The following is a 25,338-nucleotide window of genomic DNA, read 5'->3' as shown; positions in this document are numbered from 1 at the left end:
GGTATTTTTTTAAGTTTGTCATTTAACGCTTTCATTGATAAATGTAAACATAACCATTAGAGCTTCAGTATAATACTGCAATACAATAAAAGACAGAAAAAATAGAAAAACAATTCCCGACTTGGACTGGAATCTCTAACCTTTGGATCTAATAAACTGTAAGCTCCTCCCATTTCAGGGTTGTAAACATGTTGAGTGGAGAAGAGCTAGGTGCAGAATGGACATGGAGCCAAGCACTACGGGAACGATTCCTAGACCCAGAACTGAGCCTGGCAAAAATTGAACAACTCATGAAGGAATTTGTTGAGTAAGTTTGTCATGTTGGCAAAACTTGTTCGGATAAAGGAAAATCAGTTCTATTATTTATCTCATAAGCAAACATCAATATAAGAATTTAGTTCCTGCATAAGGTCAATTATCTCAAATAGGAATATGTTAATAGAAGATAAGCTACATCAGAAGGACTTTTCCTTTAAAGTTCACAAATTTGATTCTTTTGCCAAATAGGCATTCATTGCTAGCAACATTTTTATTTGATTATCCCCACACTTTTTGAAAAGCGTGGGGATATTGTGGTTATCTCCGCCGTCTGTCCGTCCATCTGTCCTGGCCACTATCTCATCCTACACTATAAGCACTAGAACCTTGAAACTTACACACATGGTAGCTATGAGCATATGTGCGACCCTGCACTATTTGGAATTTTGATCTGACCCCTGGGTCAAAAGTTATGGGGGTTTGGATGGGGCCGGGTCAGAGATTTTCACTCATTTTAGCTCATCTTTTTTTGAAAAAAAATTATGAGCTATTTTCATCACCTTGGTGTTGGCGTCGGCGTCCTGTTAAGTTTTGCGTTGGGGCCCCCTTTTCTCAGAAAGTATCAATGCTATTGCATTCAAACTTGGCAAACTTACTGACTATAATGACGGGACTGGGCAGGCAAAGTTAGATAACTCTGGTGTGCATTTTGACAGAATTATGTGCCCTTTTTATACTTAGAAAATTGAAAATTTTGGTTAAGTTTTGTGTTTAGGTCCATTTTATTCCTAAAGTATCAAAGCTATTGCTTTCATACTTGCAACACTTACTATCATAAGGGGACTGTGCAGGCAAAGTTATGTAACTCTGACTGGCATTTTGACAGAATTATGTGCCCTTTTTATACTTAGAAAATTGAAAATTTGGTTAAGTTTTGTGTTTAGGTCCACTTTATTCCTAAAGTATCAAAGCTATTGCTTTCATACTTGCAACACTTATTAACTATCATAAGGGGACTGTGCAGGCAAAGTTATGTAACTCTGACTGGCATTTGGACGGAATTATGGGCCCTTTATACTTACTTGGAACACTCGCAAACTATCATAAGGGTACAGTAAAAGGACAAGTTGCATAACTCTGGTTGTCATTTTTACGGAATTATGGCCCTTTTTTGACTCAGTAACTTTGAATATATGGTTAAATTTTGTGTTTCGATCCACTTTACTTCTAAAGTATCAAGGCTATTGCTTTCAAACTTCAAATACTTTCATGCTATCATGAGGTTACTGTACCTGGCGAGTTGAATTTTACCCTGACCTTTGAATGACCCCCCCACCCCACCCCACCCCCAATTTTGTTTTGAAACGGTTAAAAAACAAATATTTATTTTTATTATTTTATTTGTGAAATACCGTCCAACCATCGCACCCAAGAATCCCCTCCCCCCCCTTGGAAGATAATGTAATAAATGTCCACACCCCCACACTATACACCCCTCTTCACCCCACCCCTCCCTCCTTTGTGATTGAAATTGAGAGTCCCTTCACCATTTAAAAGAAAATAGATGAGCGGTCTGCACCCGCAAGGCGGTGCTCTTGTTATGCCTCGCTATGGATAGATATGTTAAGATGGTTAAATACTGGTTTAAACTTATTCAAACCGATAACATAATTTTTTAATCAATTTATATACAAGCTCTAAATGATTGCCAAAATGGTCGTTCTAATTGGGTATCTAATATAAAAAAATTGTAAGACAACTACGGTTTGTCATACGCGTTTAATAATCCAAGCTCCGTCTGTGTTAAAATATTTAAACCACATTTTAAAAATGTTTTTATTGATACCTTTTAACAAGAGTGGTTTCGATCTGTTGAAAATAGCTCTATTTTAGATATGTACCGTGTGTTTAAGTCTATGTTTGTTTAAGAAAATTATTTAGATTTATTACCTAAATCACTAAGACACTACGTCACAAAGCTTCGAACTTCGAGTCTGCCACTTAAAATTCAACCTGGAAGATATGCTGGTCAAAATATACCACGAAACCAATGTTATTGCCTTTGTTGTAACGAATTAGATGTCGAAGATGAGTTTCTTTTTGTTTGTAAATGTCCTTTATACATTGATATTAGAAGAAACTACCTAAAGAAATGTTATTATTTCAGGCCCTCTGTTTATAAATCCACCAATTGTTGAATACAACGAATACATTTGAACTAATTAAATTAGCAAAATTTGTAAAAGATGCTCTGATTTTAAGAAATAATATTTCTAATGTTAATTAACTTTAAAAAGTTATCCTCCATATTTAAAAAAGTATTTTACCTAGTATTTTCGTAACCGTATACGATGCTGCTTATGTTTATATGAGCCGCGTTCTGAGAAAACTGGGCTTAATGCTTGTGCGTAAAGTGTCATCCCAGATTAGCCTGTGCAATCTGCACAAACTAATCAGGGACAACACTTTCCGCTTTTATGGTATTTTTAGTTTCAAGGAAGTCCCTCCTTACTGAAAATTGTGTTTAGGCGGAAAGTGTCGTCAGTGATTAGCCAATCTGGGATGACACTTTACGCACATGCATTAAGCCCAGTTTTCTAAAAACAAGGCTCATATTATTACTATGTTTATATCTGTGACATATATGATTGTATAATATCTAGTGTTTAGACAATGTACACTGTGCAAGTCTGAATAAATGTGTCTTGTCTTGTCTATGGTGCATTGGCCATAACTTTTGCAATATTGAAGATAATAACTTGATATTTGGCATGCATGTGTATCTCATAGAGCTGCACATTTTAAGTGGGTAAAGGTCAAGCTCAAGGTCAGCCTTCAAAGTCAAAGGTAAAAAAAAACTAATCCAAGGGAAGTAATAAGCTTTAAAGGGAGGTACGTAATGAACCTGCCAAATGATAACAAAAAAATCACAGCGGCGCAGGAGGGGGCATTGTGTTTCTGACAAACACATCTTTTGTTTTCTGTTATATTACATTAACTTCTTCATTTTTACACCAATTCACTTCCAATTGATGCTGAACATCTCTTATGACAATACGGTCTATCTCAACTATGCATGGCCCCATTACCAACCTTTGTGTGCCCCCTGGGTCGAACATGCGGCGTGGGGATACGCGTCGGCCTCTGCTGTGCCATTTCTAGTTAATATTCAAATAACGCTACTGTGTAGTTACCCTTAAAAGTAACTCAATTATAAAAGAAGAACAAAATTACAGAAAGAAAAATGAGGAAAAGGGCTCAAACCACTAAAAGACTAGCACCAAAACAACTCAGCCATCCGTGCTTCTTTGAAATTCAATTTATTTTATATTTTATATAAGCAATCCACGTAATGGCACAAACTATTACGATAAAAACAAAACTCTTCATATTGTTCAATTGTTTTGCTTTTGTAATGCTTTATAATTTTATCAATTTCTTCTGAAGATTATTCCATAATTCGTAAACAAAAATGTATTTTCAACATGGACCCTCTTCTCATTTTTGACAGACTGTGAACAAGTCCCTTCAATATGCTAATTTACTTTAAATATGATAATGTACTCTTAATTTTGTATTTGTATACCAAAGAAATTTAACCATAATGGGGCATTTTTGAAGAGACAGACATCAATGTCCAAACAGGTAAGCCCTCTAGGTTCATCAACGTTCTGTAAGCTTGAAAATGTAAACAATTTTACTTTATGGAGACACTTGCTGAGAATTTTTTTCTTTGTAGAACTGAGTGTCTTTGAAAATGATGGTTTGACGGTATCTTACTGTACGACCTTTGAAAAACAGGACAATTAACAGCTGATGGTCGGCCCTGTTTGAAAAAGTTTAAATCAGATCATTATCAAACTTATCACAATATTTTTAGACATAATATCTGGGCAAAGTTGGATGCCATATGGCTTCAACACTTCTGAATGAAGGCATTTACTTATAAAAAATATTGGCCAAAATAACCTTGTCTGCCCTAAAACTCAGATAATGTAAGTACATTATTTATAGTTGTATCATTGTGAAACTTGATCACATTTGTGGGCCTCAAAGGGTTATCAAGGATGAGAAGCAGTCAGATGATCTAAACCTCTTCTTAATTTAACAAGACTTTTACATTCATTGTTTGCTTTCTTATATTTTCTTAATATTTTTATTGTGTTTTCCTAATTTCCCTTATTCTATGTACCATTATTTCTACTGCAAATAAATATATTGTTCACAGATACCATACATTCAAAGGGGCATATTTTGTGACACTTTGGCAGTCTTGTTCTCAAGGCCATTGTTATATCTGCTATGTAACAAGTTACAAATTGCGTACATACATGCTTTTTGTGGTTCGCTCCTATTAAACTCTATTGCTGTCTTCAACATTTAGGTGTTGTTTATTGGAGACTTAATTATACCCCCATTACCATTGGTAATGGGGGCTATAAAGGAGTCACTTTTTCGGTCGGTCTGTCTGTCTGTCCCAAAATTTCATCCAATCTTCACCAAACTTGGTCACAAGTTGTATCTAGATGATGTCTAGGTCAAGTTTGAAAACAGGTCATGCAGGGTGAAAATAGGTCATCAGGTCACTTAGTGCGTTTTAAACAAAGTTTGTCCGGACCATAACTATGTCATTTATCGTTGGATTTTATAATGACTTGGTACATTTGTTCACCATCATAGGATGGTGTGTCATGTGAAAGAAGAACGTCGATATCTCCAAGGTCAAGGTCACACTTGGAGTTCAAAGGTCAAATGCTTGTCTGGGCCATAACTTTGTCATTTATTGTGAGACATTAAAATCATTTTTCACATTTGTTCACCATCATTGGACGGTGTGTCTCGCGGAAAAATTACGTCAATATCTTCAAGATCAAGGTCACACTTTGAGTTCAAAGGTAAACAAGGTACCTACATGCCAAATATGAAAGAGATCAGTAAAGAATTGAAGGTGCTATGAGAAACTGTAACAAAAGTGTAACGGAAAAATCTATTATTAGCCTCGGTGACCTTGACCTTGACCCCAGTGACCTCAAACCCCATCAAAAGGTAGAGGTCCATGCAAGGTACCTACATGCCAAATATGAAAGAGATCGGTTAAGAATTGAAGGTGCTATGAGAAACTTTAACAAAAGTGTGACGGAAAAATCTATTATTAGCCTTGGTGACCTTGACCTTGTTCCCAGTGACCTCAAACATCAAAAGGTAGAGGTCTATGCAAGGTACCTACATGCCAAATATGAAAGAGATCGGTAAAGAATTGAAGGTGCTGTATGAGAAACTGTAACGAAATTGTGACGGAAGGAAGGAAGGAAGAACGAAACTACAAACATTTCGGGGAGCATAAAAATGGCCATAAATGAGCTTCTCCGGGCCATAACTATATCATTCATTGTGAGATTTTAAAATCATTTGGCACATTTGATCACCATTATTGGACGGTGTGTCGGTGAAAGAATTACGTGGATATCTCCAAGGTCAACGTCACTTTTTAGTTCAAAGGTCAAAAATTGCCATAAATGAGCTTGTCCGGGCCATAACTATGTTGGTCATAGTGAGATTTTAAAATTATTTGGTACATTTGTTCACCATCATTGGACAGTAAGTCGCGTGAAAGAATTACGTCGATATCTCTAAGGGTAAGGTCACACTCTGAGTTCAAAGGTCGAAAATGGCCATAAATGAGCTTGTCCGGGCCATAACTATGTCATTCATTGTGAGATTTTTAAATCATTTGGCACATTTGTTCACCATCATTGGACGGTGTGTCGAGCGAAAGAATTACGTCAATATCTTCAAGGTCAAGGTTACACTTTGAGTTCAAAAGTCAATAATGGCCATTAATGAGCTTGTTCAGGCCATAACTTGGTCATTCATCGTGAGCTTTTAAAATTACTCGGTACATTTGTTCACAATCATTGGATGGTGTGTCATGCAAAAGAATTATGTTGATATCTCCAAGGTCAAGGTCATTTTTTGAGTTCAAAGGTCAAAATGGCCATAAATGATCTTGTTCGGGCCATAACTATGTCGTTCATTGTGAGATTTAAATTTAATCCGTTCACAATCATTGGACGGTGTGTCATGCAAAAAAATTACGTTGACATTTTTTTGTTCACAGTCATTGGACGGCATGTCATGGGAAAGAATTCAAGAGTTCAAAGGTCAAAATGGCCATAAATGATAATGGCATATTAATTCTTAAAAATCACCATAAATTAGCTTCTCTTGTTTTGTGAAGACAGCATGCAAAATATTTTGTGTCAATGCACCATGTGGGGGTATACGTCACGTCTGTGACAAAGCTCTAGTTGATTCATGAACTTTTGTGGTGCGATTACTGTGGTATAAAGCTTTTATAATTTCACTGCCAAGGCCCTTTATTTTGCCCATGTCTTATTTCAAGCAAGATTCATTTAACTAAAAACCATGACATGTTCATTTATTATGCCCCCAGAAGAGGGGGTATATTGTTTTGCTGGATGTCTGTCAGAAGACCAGTTCGTTTCCGATTAATAACTTGTCAAAGAATTGACCGATTGGATTGATGCTTCTTGTATGCATTGGCCTTGGACAGTGGATGACCCCTATATAAATGTGGGTCACTTGGTCAAAGGTGAAGGTCAATGTCACAACAAGTGTGAAAATCGTTTCGAATTAATAATCCTCAAGGAATTGACCTATTGGCTTGACACTTCACATGTGCATTTGCTTTGGACAGTAGATGACCCCTAATTAAATTGTGGTCACAGTAGATGACCCGTATTAACATGTGGGTCACTAGGTCAAAGGTCAAGGTCATTGTCACAACAAGTGTGAAAATCTTTCCAATCAATAACTTGTCAACAAATTGAAGGATTGGCTTGACACTTCCCATGTGGACAGTAGATGACCCCTATTGAAATTGGGGTCACTAGGTCAAAGTTCATGGTCACTGTCGCAATAAGAGGGAAAATCGTTTCTGATCAATTTCTCGTCAACAAATCAACCGATTTGCTTGATACTTCCCATGTGCATTGGCCTTGGACAGTCGATGACCCCTATTGAAATTGGGCTCACTTGGTCAAATGTCAAAGTCACTGTCACAATTGACCGATTGACTTGATACTTCACATGTGCATTGGCCTCCACATGCAAAAGATGGAATAGCTTGCACAATCTGAAATGAAGGAAGGGCAAGAAAGAACACTTGTAACATGGGACCCTATGGGAAATGAATTTACTAGAATCTTACATATAATCAATGCGAATCACCATTCAAATACTTCAGGTCTGCGAAAGCTGGGAACTACAAGGAAAAGGGCTGGCCAGATCATCCGTACGGCGTAACCAAGATTGGAGTCACTCTGATGGGTCTTGTCCAACAACGAGAGCTCAATGCTGACAAACGACCAGATATTGTGGTCAATTCGGTAGATGTGATTTACCACCCGTTGCAATTACTCATGTCATATCTTAACTTGTACCAATTCCTAGCTCTTTGTTTCAAAGATATTAAATGCACATGTGTTTAAGTAAAGGCCTGTAGTATTTACCTTTTATTAAACATATAACGAAAACATTTGCATTCTCAAAATGAGAAATATGTTACATTTCATTGTTTGACATTTCATTGTTTGACCCAGCTCTTCTACCTAATAAACTTAAAAGACTTACTAAAGTTTGGAAACTTATAAGATATTGTAGTGTTAGTGTGGTAATATAGCATAGAGAGGTGTGTAGCACCTAACAAAACGCCTTCTGACATCTATGGTTACAAACAACCAAACTCAAAGTGTATGAATTCTACTTGTTTTCATTGATAACTAGTACCGAACTAAAACGTATTTTTATTTCAGGGTTGTCTAGACATCCAGGCTGTAGATATCGACAAGGATACAAAGACCAGTGATGAAGTTAACAACAATAATAGCTCCAAGATTACAAAGCCCAGAAAAAATCGTGAGAATCATAATCTTAACCATAAATAATATAAATGTATTAATACATTTCTTTTTGGCAATGTACACCAGAGTTCTTATATCAAATTTCATATACTTATACATATACTTTAATTCTACGTCCACCCCCATTATTAGAGGGGTATACTGAAATCACCAAGCCAATTTTTTGTCTATCTGTCCTTTGAAACTACATAATTATGACATGACGAGCTAAAATATGCTCAAGATTGCAGGCACATTCATCCCCAATAACAACAGTTTAATTATTAGTAAAAAATTGATCTTTTAAAAAGAAAATACTTTTGAAGTAACAAATAAACAAACAAACAGCTCCTGATTACACCCAAACTTTGATGGGTGGGCAGAGTGTATACATTTAAGTCAAAGGACAATTGAGCATATGTTTATTGTCCACCTACCTGTCCAAAATAATCAGTAAAATGTCCAACATACAGGAGTAGACCAGGGAGTTATTCACAAATCTCCTTAAAGAACACTAGAGTTAAATTAAAACAGATAATAAAACTCAAAACATTTCACCAAAATAAATAATTGTCAGTCAATACAAATGCTGTGACATATCAAGAAGATTAAATACTTTTGTAAATGTGTTAAGGTTCCCCCCGAATATGCCTGTTTCTACGTATCCACAAAACTTAATGTCATTGAAAATAAATTCAACTACGGAAGCAATCACTTTTTATCAACTTGAACCTGATTTCATATTTAATAATTATTATCCCCCGCCATAAGCGGAGGGATATTGTTTTGGCGTTGTCCGTCTTTCCGTCAGTCCGTCAGGAGCCATATCTTGGAAGTGCTTTGGCCGATTTAATTATGCCCCCCTTCGAAGAAGAGGGGGTATATTGCTTTGCTCATGTCGGTCGGTCGGTCCACCAGGTGGTTGCCAGACGATAACTCAAGAACGCTTGGGCCTAGGATCATGAAACTTCATAGGTACATTGATCATGACTTGCAGATGACCCCTATTGATTTTGAGGTTACTAGGTCAAAGGTCACGGTGACCCGAAATAGTAAAATGGTTTCCAGATGATAACTCAAGAACGCATACGCCTAGGATCATGAAACTTCATGGGTAGATTGATCAATACTTGCAGATGAACCCTATTGATTTTGAGGTCACTAGGTCAAAGGTCAAGGTCGCAGTGACCCGAAATAGTAAAATGGTTTCCGCAGGATAACTCAAGAACGCATACGCCTAGGATCATGAAACTTCATGGGTAGATTGATCATGACTCGCAGATGACCCCTATTGATTTTGAGGTCACTAAGTCAAAGGTCAAGGTCACGGTGACCCGAAATAGTAAAATTGTTTTCAGATGATAACTCAAGAACGCATACGCCTAGGATCATGAAACTTCATAGGTAGATTGATCATGACTCGCAGATGACCCCTATTGATTTTGAGGTCAAAGGTCAAGGTCACGGTGACCCGAAATAGTAAAATGATTTTCGGATGATAACTCAAGAAAGCTTTTGCCTAGGATCATGACACTTCATAGGTACATTGATCGTGATTTGCAGATGACCCCTATTGATTTTCAGGTCACTAGGTCAAAGGTCAAGGTCACAGTGACAAAAAACGTATTCACACAATGGCTGCCACTACAACGGACAGCCCATATGGGGGGCATGCATGTTTTACAAACAGCCCTTGTTAAAACTTGGTATGAGTATATACATGTATATGGATTATAGGATGATGCACGCCAAATGGCATTGTACACCATCTGATAATAACAGAGTTATGGCCCTTTGTATCTTGAAAAAATGCATTTTTTAGTGTCGAATATAACACTTTTGTGTCCAGAAGCATATTGGTGGGGGATATCAATTCAACAAATTTGCTTGTTGTACATTATTTTGAAAATTCAAAAGCCTTTTCCTCCATTTCAGTTGCAGATACCATGCTTTATCTCGCCTTGTTGCCACCAAACACTTCCTCCCCAAAGGGCGAGTACGTTAGTGGTCGGAAAATCCAGAAGATTTTTTAAGTTTGGAGACATTGATTGGACAAATAAATGGAGTTTCAGTGTGTTAACTTTTTGCCACAACCTTCAAATTTGACCATCCGACAGTGCTTGCATTAACTTTTGAGAACTGGAAATCTGAAGAGCTTAATTCTTATTTTTGATTATTTGATAATAATATTTTAAACTTTTGACTGTCCCAGAAACCGTTCATATGCTGTTCAGAATTTTAAACAAATTACTGTACATTCAAGGTTTAATTAATGTCAGCATTGTGTTTCTCTGCCAATCTTGTATATAGAAAATCAGTAAAATGTCTTTATATGTATATGTTTATATATGTATATATATAAATATATATATTGGGTATAAAAAGTAAACATTGTTTTATAGAATTGATATAGTCTGTGTTTTGGATATGCTAATTGTGTGGTATATAAATACTAGCTAGATTCCTGTCGGCAACATGTCGAGCCCAATGTGGTATATAAATACTAGCTAGATTCCTGTCGGCAACATGTCGAGCCCAATGTGGTATATAAATACTAGCTAGATTCCTGTCGGCAACATGACGAGCCCAATGTGGTATATAAATACTAGCTAGATTCCTGTCGGCAACATGACGAGCCCAATGTGGTATATAAATACTAGCTAGATTCCTGTCGGCAACATGTCGAGCCCAATGTGGTATATAAATACTAGCTAGATTCCTGTCGGCAACATGACGAGCCCAATGATGCTTGTAGTTATTTTACCACGCACATGTATGTCATTTTGCCTTTAGTGTGACCTTGACCTTTGCCCAAGCAGCTACACACCTCCATACAATGAACTATGGTGAAAGTTATTTTGGAATTGCAAAATGAATGATTAGTCTGGACAAGCTATATAATGACCAGAATTAACCTTTGATCCTAAAGTATTGCCTTTAACTTAAAGGTAGAAAAACAGTTGTTACATTTAACAGAAAGTCTCCACATGGTGAACATTTGTTTTAAATTATTTTATAATCGAATGATGAAGTTTCAAGTTAAAGTCCCGACATGCAGTTTTATTACAAATTTGACTTTTGAAAAGTGTGAACTTGACATTTGTTGTAGGGAGACTGGTTATACAAAGGGTACTTGACATTTGTTGTAGGGAGACTGGTTATACAAAGGGTGCTTGACATTTGTTGTAGGGAGACTGGTTATACAAAGGGTGCTTGACATTTGTTGTAGGGAGACTGGTTATACAAAGGGTACTTGACATTTGTTGTAGGGAGACTGGTTATAGAAAGGGTACTTACAGTTTTCCTATATCAAGCTTTCTACAAACAGACTTGACATTACAAATAAATATTTTAATATCTGTAATGGCCATCATATGATTGTTCACTTTTCACCATTTTGGGAATGGGACGGAGTCCCTTTGGATTTCGAAATTTCATGTTTTGACTTAAATTGTGAAATAAGTGTTTTGTTGTGTGTTGTTTTTATTGGTTAAAAATCACTTTAAAATTGACATACAAAGTGATTTAAATATTACATTTCCTAAGGTTTAACACATACAACTGGATGGATAAACTTAATGTTGAGACTTGTAAAAATATATTTTTATAAATATATTGTCTAATGCATGTTATAACTAGTGTTACTGACATTTTGTAAATTATTCAGGAGTACATATTTTCCAAAATACAATGAGAGCACTAACGTTATTTTTTTTGGCATTCAAAATATTTCACATTTGAAATTATGGTATTAAACTACTCCTTTCTTAATTATGCTCCCCTTCGAAGAAGAGGGGGTATATTGATTTGCTCATGTCGGTCGGTCCGTCCGTCTGTCTGTCAGTCCGTCCACCAGATGGTTTCCGGATGATAACTCAAGAACGCTTAGGTTAGGATCATGAAACTTCATAGGTACATTGGTCATGACTGGCAGATGACCCCTATTGATTTTCAGGTCACTAGGTCAAAGGTCACAGGGACTCGGAATAGTAAAATGGTTTCCGGATGATAACTCAAGAATGCTTAGGTCTAGGATCATGAAATTCATAGGTACATTGATCATGTCTGGCAGATGACCCCTATTAATTTTCAGGTCACTAGGTCAAAGGTCAAGGTCACAGGGACTAGAAATAGTAAAATGGTTTCCGGATGATAACTCAAGAATGCTTACGCCTAGGATCATGAAACTTCATAGGAACATTGATCATGACTGGCAGATGACCCCTATTGATTTTCAGGTCACTAGGTCAAAGGTCAAGGTCACAGTGACTCGAAACAGTAAAATGGTTTCCGGATGATAACTAAAGAATGCTTACGCCTAGGATCATCAAACTTCATAGGAACATTGATCATGACTGGCAGATGACCCCTATTGATTTTCAGGTCACTAGGTCAAAGGTCAAGGTCACAGTGACTTTATATAGTAAAATGGTCTCCTGATGATAACTCAAGAATGCTTACTCCTAGGATCATGAAACTTCATAGGTACATTGATCATGACTGGCAGATGGCCGCTATTAATTTTCAGGTCACTAGGTCAAGGTCACAGTGACTCGAAACAGTGAAATGGTTTCCTGATGATAACTCAGGAATAATTAGGCCTAGGATCATGAAACTTCATAGGTACATTAATCATGACTGGAAGATGACCCCTATTGATTTTTAGGTCACTAGGTCAAAGTCACAGAGGCAAAAATGTATTCACACAATGGCTGCCACTACAACTAACAGCCCATATGGGGGGCATGCATGTTTTACAAACAGCCCTTGTTATTTTTTGTTTTAACAAAGACATCTAAATGTGGAGTTTTGTTTTTGAAATGTTATAATACTGATAAGAAATTTGTAATATTGAAAAATGATTATTATTTTAATAAAACAGTATTTCCTCTTGTGAACATTTTACAAAATGTCATTCAGTAGATGGCATTTGTTCGCTCATGTCAATCTGGGAAAAAACGTGATTTTTTTCAAAGAGGTTGTATTAAGACTTTTATGCCCCCCTTCGAAGAAGAGGGGGTATATTGCTTTGCTCATGTCGGTCTGTCCGTCCACCAGGTGGTTGTCAGACAATAACTCAAGAACGCTTGTGCCTAGGATCATGAAACTTCATAGGTACATTGATCATGACTAGCAGATGACCCCTATTGATTTTGAGGTCACTAGGTCAAAGGTCAAGGTCACGGTGACTGCAATAGTAAAATGGTTTTTTTAATGATAATTTTAGAATGCATACGCGGCCAACAGGGCACACTCTGAACAATATTACTGAAGCAACTGGTCTGTAATCCTAAATCTATAATTATCAGTCCAATGAAACATCATCCTTTTAGTAAAATACAGTGGATCAGTAAAAATATTATCAGAATATGAGATTTTTTGTATATTTTGTATATTATATATTGTGTTTATGTTTAATTTTGTTGATTAATATAAATATAAGCAGGACAGGGGGGGTAATACACTAAAGGGGAAACAAATGCAATAAGTTTAAATTTATTGTTACAGATTTGCCTCCCTTGTAATATATTTAAATTTTACCAAATGTAAGGCTAACTGCATTTTTGTAATGCATACTACTACTACTACTACTACTACTACTACTACTTCTACTACTACTACTACTACTACTAGTACTACTACTACTACTACTACTACTACTACTACTACTACTCTACTACTCTACTACTACTACTACTACTACTACTACTACTACTACTACTACTACTACTACTACTACTACTACTACTACTACTACTTCTTCTTCTACTACTACTACTACTAATACTACTACTACTACTACTACTACTACTACTACTACTACTACTACTACTACTACTTCTACTACTGCTCTACTACTACTACTACTACTACTACTACTACTACTACTACTACTACTACTACTACTGCTATTTCTTTTGCTACCACCACCACCACCTACTACTAATACTACTCTATTACTACTACTACTACTACTGCTGCTACTACTACTACTACTACTACTACTACTACTACTACTACTACTACTACTACTACAACTACTTCTACTACTACTACTACTTCTACTACTACTACTACTACTACTACTACTATTTCTTCTGCTACTACCACCATCACCACCACCACCACCATTCACAGTGACAAAAAACGTATTCAGTGACAAAAAACGTATTCACACAATGGCTGCTACTACAACTTATAGCCCATATAGGGGGGCATGCATGTTTTACAAACAGCCCTTGTTCAAGTTGATGTGTCACCATAATAATCATAAAAAAGAAAAAAGGGAAAAGATATAAGTTTCATGACATACTACATTCAGTTGACAATATTATAAAACAAATTGGAAACATTCAGTTGGGAAATGTTTGGTCCCATCTCTCACTGCGGGGAATCACGTGATCACAAAAGTGCAAACTTTATTTTGACTTGTTTGCTATTCAAGACGACAAACAACGAAATAAATACATGTTTTGCTTGATAACATGCTTAGAATATTTCATACAAGGTTTTGCACGTTGTTTAAGCTTTAATAGATCTGTGGCGAGATATTTGAAAAATAGTACATTGTCTGAACGTTTTTTGTTTTAGTACATCGTCTGAACGGTTCTTTCTATCTATCTTTCAGTAAGGTCAAACCCCTTCTGGGGACATAAACCTGTCGCGTGTCAACCGACAAGAATGTAAGTAAGACTGAAATAAAAAGAGAGAAAGAAGTGTGTTATTTTTTAAAAACAGGTTAAAAACAGATCAGGTATTCTTATGGGGAGATATGTTCAACCCGGCTAACAGCCGGGCTGAACTCGGGTCCAGGGAGGGTGACAATATCAGGAGGTAGAGCATTCCAGTGGATGATTGTTCTGGGAAAGAAGGAAAACTTACGATAATCAGTTGTGATAATTATGGAATGCTTTTGTATGGGAGGTTCTTGATGGTCTAGTGATAGGTTTGAGATAGTCAGGTATAGGAATGGCTACCTGGTTATGCAAGATGTGAAACATAACCACGCGCTGGTCAATACGGCTGAGGTCAAGGCCTCGCCAGTTTAAGGAAGAAATCATGTCTGTGACACGGGACAGCCTACTGAAGTCCTGTTTGTCCCAACGGGCAGCCCTACGCTGAACTGACTCAAGTTGTTCAATGCGGTATGCGGGGACCACACAGAGGAGCTGTACTCCAGCTGGGGTCTGACCAGTGTTTTGTATGCGATGGATTTGAGTTCTGGAGAATGTACTTTTAGGTTGCGTCTGAGAAAACCTAGGGTTTGATTTGTTTTTTTTGTGATGTTGTTGATGTGGTTCTTGAAAGAAAGGTCATGGGATATAGTGACGCCGAGGTATTTAGCAGAAGGGACAGATTCTAGAATGGTGTTATTAATAGATATTGTGTTGGTATGAGTGTTTTGCGTTGTGTGATTTGGATGACTTGGCATTTTGATGGATTGAATTGCATATCCCACTTTGTTTCCCATTGTTCGAGTTGTAGATCTTGTTGGAGTAGGCTAGAGTCAGATGCAACAGTGATGGAGAGACAGATGGCAGTATCATCAGCAAAAAGTCTTACTTTAGAGGAGCGGACATATTCAGGAAGGTCATTTATGTAGATAAGGAATAGGAGAGGTCCGAGGACCGAGCCCTGGGGTACACCGGAGGAGACAGGGAAGGTACTGGAGGTGTAGCCATTGACAACTACAGATTGTGACCTATTGTCCAGGAAACTTTATCTGAACTGCTTTTGTTTTTACTTTTAATGCGATATTTATCATAATAAAATTTGAATAACATCTGTGATCAGCCAATTACTGTATTTATGACGCTAGTATTCTTTTAATATTTCTACAAAAAAATGATAGACAAAGAAATAATTAATGCCCATATGTGAATGTGTGTTTATTCAATGTGTTAAAATGTTTTTGCTGTTATATTGTCAACTGTATGCTATTATATCTTTAAAATTTCAGAACTGAGATCAGATTGTACTACACAAGGTCCAAGAAGACTACCATATATGCCAACAGCAAATTGAATCCGGAAATGTTCTACATATCGATGGGTACATAAATTAAGCCATCAATATGAAGTGGACAAATTACACTGGATTGCTTTTAATTGTTTCACTATCCCCCGTAACCAACTAACACGTCTTTCTGTGGGCGATGGCCATAAAAACTATCTTTATTTAAATGTGCGTTTTGTGTCAAATCAAATCATTGTTGTATGAATGATTGTTACACGTTCTGTTGATTTTGTATATTCTATCTTTATTTCTGTCTCATCACTGTACAAGTATATACAATAATAAAAGTATTCATATCAATTACAGGGAGACAATCCCGGCGCACTCGATAAAAAAATAATGAAGAAGAAGGTGTTTCGCCGAAACCTCCAGTAAACCTTTATGTTGACGGGTTTGCTATTCAAGACGACAAACAACGAAATAAATACAACATTGTTTTCTTGATAACATGCTTAGAAGATTTCGTACAAGGTTTTGCACGTTGTTTAAGTTTTTATAGATCTGTGGCGAGGAATTTGGAAAAAAAGTTCATAATCTGAACGTTTTTGAGTACATCATCTGAACTGCTTCTGTTTTTACCTTAATGCGATGTTAATGATAATAAAATTTGAATAACATCTATGATCAGCCAAGCGATTTTTCGTCCAAATGACGTTCCGTTCTATGATCAGGAAACACAAAATCCTGTGTTATTTTACATGTTAACATAGTTTTTAATTTTATTAAATTTAATACAAGTCACTATTTACTAAGAGCGTTAGTTAGTAAAGCTATGAGAGTACTACAACACAAGCAGACAATTTAACGAGATACATATTCATAAAATAGTTGGTACTAATGTATCTAAGATATGAAATAGTTGTATATCTACATCTCATATATTAACTCTTCTCAGATTCTACCACCTCCTTTTAATACCAATTTTATGGTATCGGGTCCGTTCGCCCTAGTTACACGTTCGCCCTGGGTTCGTTCGCCCTATATTATCATTTGCATATCGGGGTATGAACAGTTGATTGTTCACACATATAAGCAAGTTTGAACCTTAAGTTTTCATTAATTAATATAGTAAGCAATTAGGGAATATTACTGGCCTTTGTTACAAATACGCTTACAAGTTAAAGAGCGCCGTCTTTTATATTTTGGTAATACTTTTTTGTTTGATATGTTCGGAATAACTGAATTATCCCAGTATATAAAATGGAGCTCAAATGTCTGGTTCTATTATTTCAAAAATGGACAGTGTGTTGTGCATTTCGTGCAATTTGGCGGTACGACCTAGACAACATGCGGTTACATGCGACGTTTGTGAACGTTGGCAGCATCGGCTTTGTGGAACTGGTTAGTTTAATTTAATTTGTCAATTGTATATAATAAAAACATCTCAATAAAATATAAATATTCAGTTTTTATTATTTTATCATTATTACTAGCTATAATCATTTATAATAATGGAACTTGTGAGTATGTAAACTCTAAATTATAATGTACACATAAAGTGCATCAAAAAGATTTTGAGTGTAACTTCTTGCGTTGTTTATGGTTCTTTGATTCAGCAATATATAACCACCGTCTGTCGGATTATCTAATTTCTTGTAATCTTGTCGATCCCTGCATAGGCAAATGAATTTAAAATTCATATAAATATCATTAAATCTCAATAAAAACATCATCAATATTCAATTTACTAAACTGATCAACTTCCAATAATTCTCGCGTGTATTGCGCTGTGTGAAGTAGCAACTGGCTTTTATTGATCGTTGTCGATTAATTAAGAGATTAAAGAGATAACGGTCTGTGTTAATTGATTGATTGAGTGTCGAATTAACCTGATATAGTTAATATTGAGAACAATTATTGTACTTCGACGTACATTTCTCTTTTTAACTTGTAGGTCTTCTTGACTTTTAACCCAAATGGTACGCCATAGTATGTAGTTAAGGCTATCTAAAGAATGCTCCCACTTAAGGGATCAATACAGAGACCTCCCAGTGACTAAGCCAGTTAGCAGACACCCCATCCACTATACCACAGACACCGAACCAGCTATAAATTCCTGTGGCTAGAAACAAATAAATAAAAATAAGATGCTAGATCTTTAAGCTTGGAACATGTAACTTGTTTTAAGATTGATTTTGTTTGATGCATTACTTAATTATTGCAACAATTATAATATTTTGAACACAATCATGTCCATATATTTATTAAAAATGCATGGTTATCAAAAAAAACTTTAAAAGCTTTTGCCCGTAAATTAGGTAGCACCTATAATCATATTATTATTGCATAATGTGTTCATTGTATTATACTTTATTCTGTATTGTTGTTCTGTTCACTGTATTTGTTTCATGTACATATGTATTGATTAATGTTAAGGTGTAACATAAGGTTTTCATTAATTAATATAATAAACAATATGAGAAAATTACTGGCCTTTGACGGCTTTGTTACAAACACGCTTACGCGTTAAAGAGCGCCGTCTTGATTTTTCACACATGTAGGCAAGTTTGTAGCTTAAGTTGTCATTTATATTTTAAAATGTTAAAAAGATAACAAATTTCGTTATATTTATTGCTTCCCTGCTTTGATAATAAAATTTAGGGCGAACGGACCCAGGGCGAACAGAAATTAGGGCGAACGGACCCGGATTCCAATTTTATGAATTGTTATAGACTTTCCGAATGTTTTAAGAATGCTTTGTGCTATTTTATGCCAAATACAAATTATGTTAATGTTATGTCATGAAATAAAGTTTAATGTTAATAAAAAAGTCATAATGACCTAGTGTTATTTTTTATATGAAGCATCATATAGAGGCCCTCGAATACATGTATGTTATTTAATATTGACTGGGATTAGAAGTGGCCACTAACAGGAAGTAAAATATTTTATTGACTCGAATAGCTAAATAACTGATAAAATAACTTCTACCGGACATGTGCCCAATTTGATGGAGGCGGGGGGGGGGGGGGGGGTGTGCTGACATACGGCATTAGAAAAAAAACAGCAAATACACTTTACACACGTTATGACGCTTCAAGAGGAATTTACTGGATTAAAGCATTTTGTGGACTTTTATATCTATTTTATATTTATTATACCCGGTACATGAATGTCTTCCTATCAGAATATATTGCTGTTGATAGCCTAGCGCAATGTTGAAATTATGCAATTTTACACTTCAGTACATGTATGTGGTGCATTACAACTAGTGCTTAGGGTATTTTCTACATTGTCAGATACAAGTTCCAATAGACAACATCAGTGCAGCAAGATTATTTTTTGTAAACGATAGTGTTAACAAGGTTTTGTTATAGCCATACAAGGTAAACTGCCCCGTTCCCTAGTGGCCATGTTTTTCAACGGACCGTAATAATTTTCGAATTCAGCCGAGGTATCATAACAACAAATGTTCGGACCAAGTTTCATGAAGATTGAAGTAAAAATGTGACTTCTAGAGTGTTATAAAGGTTTTACTATAGCCACCGAGAAAATATGCCCCCCTGGCGGCCATCTTTTTCAACGAACCTGAACCATTTTCAAAGAAAGCTGATATATCATTAAGACATACGTTGTGACCAAGTTTCAAGAAGATTGAACTATAAATGTGAATTCTAGTGTTAACAATCTTTTTCTTTATTTTGACCAAGTGACCTAGGTTTTGACATGGTGTGACCCAGTTTCGAACACGACAAAGATATCATTGGGACAACTTTTCTTACCAAGTTTCATGACAATCAAGTAATAAGTGTTACCTTTAGAGTGTTTGCTAGGAAAAATTTTGAGAACAAATTGTGATCCTAAAAGCACACCATGAGCACCTTGTGCTCAGGTGAGCTAAAAATAAAAAACTTAACGTTATATGTTTTATGAAACAAATGTAATTTTTATTTGCACTAAACTAAATTTCCAGTACTTTATATTGGTTATGTCATAGTCAGAGAGGTAAATACTATGCACATATACAGTACATACTGTATATAGATTGGCATGTTCACAAATTCAAATATATGACTGTTAGTTTAAATAAATTCTTTTTCACAGTCATTCTCAAGATTTTTTAAAGTCATATCACGGTGATAATTTTCTCATCAATCCCTTGACCGGTATGGCTGTAGGGGGGAAATGAGGAACAGCAATACAGAAATCCTCATCAAGTCAGGTCTGTTGTGTGCTACTTAGAGTAATTCATCATAGAAAGGGATTACATTATACATCCAGCTTTTATTCTGATGGCAAAAAGAGGCCGTCGACCTCCTTCTAACATGCCCTGGAGAACAGTCTTGCACAGAGAATCGTGCCTGGTGACGTGTCCAAACCAAGCCATCTGTACCTTAGCACAAATATTCGTGGTCATGGTAGTGCAGTTATAAAATTGCCATTACTGAAGCCAGGGACCTATACAAACAAAGGGATGAGACACTCACTGAACCGAAGAACAAGCTAACGCGTTGTTACGCAAAAGGGAAACGAGACTTGCGACCCAACGAGACTTCGCGCTTCGAGGCAAATTTTCACAGCCGCCATTTTGACAAAGCGAGACCGTGACAAAGCAATCGAGAAAGAATAAGAAAACAAATTAATCAAGTGTTGCCAACACAGAAGTATTCATTGCAAAGGTTTGTTGAGTTTGATACATCTTATTGTTTCATTTGTTTTCGACTATGCTTTGTATTTACTTATAAAACAACGGTGGGTATTTTCACCAAATCATGCGTATCATTGTTTACAATTCCACAATCCGAGAAACGTGTGTCGTGGCTTTTTTCAAAAAGCTTTGTCAAATAAAGCTCTATAATATTCATGTTGGTATTCTTACAAACGTTACATTTCAACGCATTGTGTGATGCTAATTATATTTGCATTATTAGCAAATTCATGATTTTGAATGAGCACAAAAGCAATAAAATTTTAGTCATTTTTTTATATTTTACCACTTTCAGTTTCATCAACATATGCCGTGGCTCTTTTTAAAAGGCTCAGTCAATACTAGCCCTATATATATCATGTTGGTATCTTTACAAACGTTACATTTCAATGCATTGTGTGGTGCAAATTTAATTTGCATTATTTGCAAAGGTATCATTTTGTATTAGCTCAAAGATTATACAATTTTAGTCATTTTTAGCATAGGTGCGTTTACGCACCTATGCTTATGGTATATACCACATTTCAAAAATACACATCTATCGGTTACCCATTATGAAGCCTTACCTGATCAAAAATCAGACGAAATATCTATTTAATTTAGTATATGGTCATTCTTACAATTTTTTTTTTGAAACGTTTTTCTAACGTTTTCTTCCAAGAATATTGCTGACACCGTTTTTAGTGAATTTTTCTAAGACCGTTTTGTGTCAAAAAATCTTCTTATAACCTAAAACAAATTTCGTTCGTAAAACAATTCTATGTGCACTATAAATCTCAAACTCCTACGCAGTGGCCTCCCTTATACGAGAAGTTACTGACCGGGCGAAGCAAGGGAAGTAACTGCTGTGAGGAGTTTCTATAAAAATCTGCATTCAGAAATCTGTATTCAGAACTCAATCTGTTGTGCACGTCTGCATCTAACGCTTACCAAAAGTTTTACGACAAATTCTTGACGCAGACGAATAGGGTAGCGTCTTTTTTCATTTGTGAAAAGAATAGTTCGATACAGATCTGTCCGTGCTTAAATTTTGAAAGGCTTGGGTAATTATTTTTCATAAGCGTTTCAAACACTGATGTAAATGGAAAGATTATCTATTTAAATAGTCGGTAATTGTTTGAAATTATTGATTTGAGAAATTCGCGGATGGCGATATCGAACTACATAATACCACGTGACGCCATTCTTCCCTGTATCTTGCACCTATGCTTTTAACGCCATCGGCGCTCTCGTTTTATTTTGTTTGTATAGGTCCCTGCTGAAGCTTGTTTCATTCCGTTCACTGTTGTTTATTACAGGAGACACCCCGTTCCAGAGGTGACTCTGGGTCTTTTAGTGCCCGGTGTATAGCACCTAGTACACTGCACCTCGGTTTAACGTCTCATGCGAAAGACGAGTTAGTAGGTTAGGTGCAGCGGGGGATCGAACCAGTGATCTCTGGATTGTGAAGCCAGTGTGTTACCACTAGACCACGGATCCGCTACCGGCGAAACACCAGTTCGGCGAATTGATTATAAATAGTAGGTGTTAAACCGGTTCGGCGAAATGATTTATAGTTGATAACGCATTTACATAACTACTTAATAGGTGTGAATAGATCGACGTACAGCATTGCTATCACATTCCAATTGTCGGCGAAGTGTTAACAAACCCTATTGTGTTGCCCATTAGCAGATCAATTACTATTGTAGTTGATTGCTCAAATTAGCGCACGTAGCGCACGAGGAGCAATTTAAAGGCTCTATAAAGGTGAAGATCCGTTATTATTTACCGATTTTTAAATATTATTTTCAAATTTTATTTATAAAGGTTTTCAAAAAAACAATATATATATGCTATTGGACATTACAATAAAAAATGAGTAATACAACTTGTTTTGAGCTAAAACTAAAGTGTCCGCCAAGTCAATTGTGTTTACAAACAATCCGTTTATTCGTTTATTTACATCGCTGTTTATTCGGAAAAGAGAAAGTGAAAGTGACTCAGGTCACCAAAAATATATCGATGATTTTTAACGTTTTTCGGTATTACTCACAAAGTAGGTTTCCTCTAAATGGTTAAAACGTTTGTAGTGAACTAATTAGTTTCTTTCTGCTGGTAAAAAGTTGTTAAAAATATAATTAAAATTTAATTTTCTTTCGGCTATTTTTAGTATATGTCACCGCTCTGAGGCTACACATCACGTTAGTTGCAAAAATGTAAACATTTCTTCCAATTATGAAACGGGTATATCTTCCATAATTCTAGGCAACGTTGTACCTAAGCTGTGTCATTAGCAGTTTTTATGCAAGAGTAACTGAAATCCGGTAAAAATTTGACCACATGATATGCATAATAATTGGATTTGTCACCTTTATAGAGCCTTTAAAAACAGTATGAATGAGTATTTAATCGTGTGAATAAAAAAAGGAAAACAGTGTGTAGTGTAATATTTTATTGAAATACCTTTTAACGATTGTTCAACATGTTCATATACACAAATTTACTTGCAAGTGATTATACATAAAAAAATAGTCATAATTACCTTATTTACTTATACAATTCACCATTATATATGCAATGGCATGACAACACATGAAAAACTTGGAATACACAATATTTATATGCATTTACACATACACATGTACCAAGCCAATCATGAACTAAGGCAATCAATTTGCAAATGATACAGCACAGACATTTCAATATACATGAGAGCATAGCTTTTAACAATCTTCGTCGTGGATAGGTCCAAGTCCTGCGATGTGGCTGCATGTTCTCAGTAGCTGTGTCGTGGTCATCTCGTCGTCTTCGTATTTGTCCCATGCTTCGAACAGTCTGCCGTGTATGTTCACATTTTGCTTCCTATGTATTCATGTTAGAAGATTTTCAGATACCAGGCGGATTTGTAGATCCACAGTTTGTGCTTCGCCGCGAAGGAGTGGCACATGTACGTAGTATGTCAGCTCTACCAGCCCTAGTGTTTATGCGACGATGCCACCCCTCCACATCATTATTTGTAAACAGAAATCTAAGAAAAACGACGATTACCAGAGTACACAAGGCGACTTTGCGCATACGGTAGTTATCATTTATTTTGATATTATAAAATATGAGAATACCTTGATTTTCGTCATTAAGCGAGAGCTTTTTCCGCCATTTTGTGCGTACGATGTACTTTTGTGATCACGTGATTCCCCTCAGTGATCTCTGATTTGGGAAAATATACATGTATACTTTTTATACCCCCATTACCATTGGTAATGGGGGCTATAAAGCAGTCACTTTGTCGGTCGGTCTGTCCCGAAATTTCATCCGATCTTCACCAAACTTGGTCACATGTTGTATCTAGATGATGTCTAAGTCAAGTTTGAATATGGGTCATGCCGGGTCAAAAACTTGGTCATGGGGTCACAGTGTGTTTTAAACCGAAAGTTAGTCCGGACCAAAACTATATCATTTATAGATAGATTTTAAAATGACTTGGTACATTTGTTCACCATCATGGGGCGGTGTGTCGTGTGCAAAAAGTACATTGATAACTCCACGGTCAAGGTCACACTTGGAGTTCAAAGGTCAAATGCTTGTCCGGGCCATAACTTTGTCATTTATTGTGAGATTTTAAAATCATTAGGCAAATTTTTTGTCCATCATTGGACGTGTGTCGAGCAAAAGAATGACGTCAATATCTCAAAGGTCAAGGTCACACTTTGATTTTAAAGATAAAAAATGGCAATAAATGAGCTTGTCCGGGCCATATTTATGTCATTCATTGTGAGATTTTCAAATCATTTGGCACATTTGTTCACCATCATTGGTCGGTGTGTCCCGCGAAAGAATTACGTCAATATCTCCAAGGTCAAGGTCACACTCTAAGTTCAAAGGTCAAAAATGGCCATATATGAGCTTGTCCGGGGCCATAACTATGTCGTTCATTGTGAGATTTTTAAATCATTTGGCACATTTGTTCACCATCATTGGACGGTGTGTCGTGGGAAAGAATTACGTTGATATCTCCAAGGACAAGGTCACACTTTGAGTCCGAAGGTCAAATATGGCCATAAATGAGCTTGTCCAGGCCATAACTATGTCGTTCATTGTGAGATTAAAAAATCATTTGGCACATATGTTCACCATCATTGGACGATGTGTCGTGCGAAAGAACAAGGTTGATATCTCCAAGGTCAAGGTCACACTTTGAGTTCTAAGGTCAAAAATGGCCATAAATGAGCTTGTCCGGGCCATAACTATGTTGTTCATGGTGAGATTTTAAAATAATTTGGTACATTCACCATCATTGTACGGTGTGTCACGCAAAAGAATAACGTCGATATCTCCAAGGTCAAGGTCACACTTTGAGTTTAAAGGTCAAAAATGGCCATAAATGAGCTTGTCCAGGCCATAACTATGTTGTTTATTGTGATATTTTAAAATCATTTGGCTCTTTTGTTCACCATCATTGTGTCGCACGAAAGAATCAAGTCATAAGTCCAAGGTCAAGGTCACACTTTGATT

At 36.2% G+C, this 25,338-nt stretch overlaps 1 protein-coding gene across 6 annotated transcripts in view; it reads left to right on the top strand.

Moving 5' to 3' along the window:
• LOC127843652 (carbonyl reductase [NADPH] 3-like) overlaps positions 1–13,074 on the top strand; it is a 38,554-nt gene extending 25,480 nt beyond the window's left edge. For all 6 annotated transcript variants that reach the window (XM_052373353.1, XM_052373352.1, XM_052373350.1 and 3 more), the window contains 4 exons: positions 179–307; positions 7,526–7,667; positions 8,094–8,196; positions 10,116–13,074. In XM_052373353.1, the coding sequence (XP_052229313.1) occupies positions 179–307; positions 7,526–7,667; positions 8,094–8,196; positions 10,116–10,213 (472 nt within the window). In that variant the 3' untranslated portion in view covers positions 10,214–13,074. The remainder of the gene's footprint in view (positions 1–178; positions 308–7,525; positions 7,668–8,093; positions 8,197–10,115) is intronic.
• The last annotated feature ends 12,264 nt before the right edge of the window (positions 13,075–25,338 follow it).

This window comes from Dreissena polymorpha, chromosome 9 (assembly GCF_020536995.1).
Source record: "Dreissena polymorpha isolate Duluth1 chromosome 9, UMN_Dpol_1.0, whole genome shotgun sequence".
NCBI lineage: Eukaryota > Metazoa > Mollusca > Bivalvia > Myida > Dreissenidae > Dreissena > Dreissena polymorpha.
The sequence above is the reverse complement of the archived record's forward strand: the minus strand, read 5'-3'. Positions and strand labels throughout refer to the sequence as shown.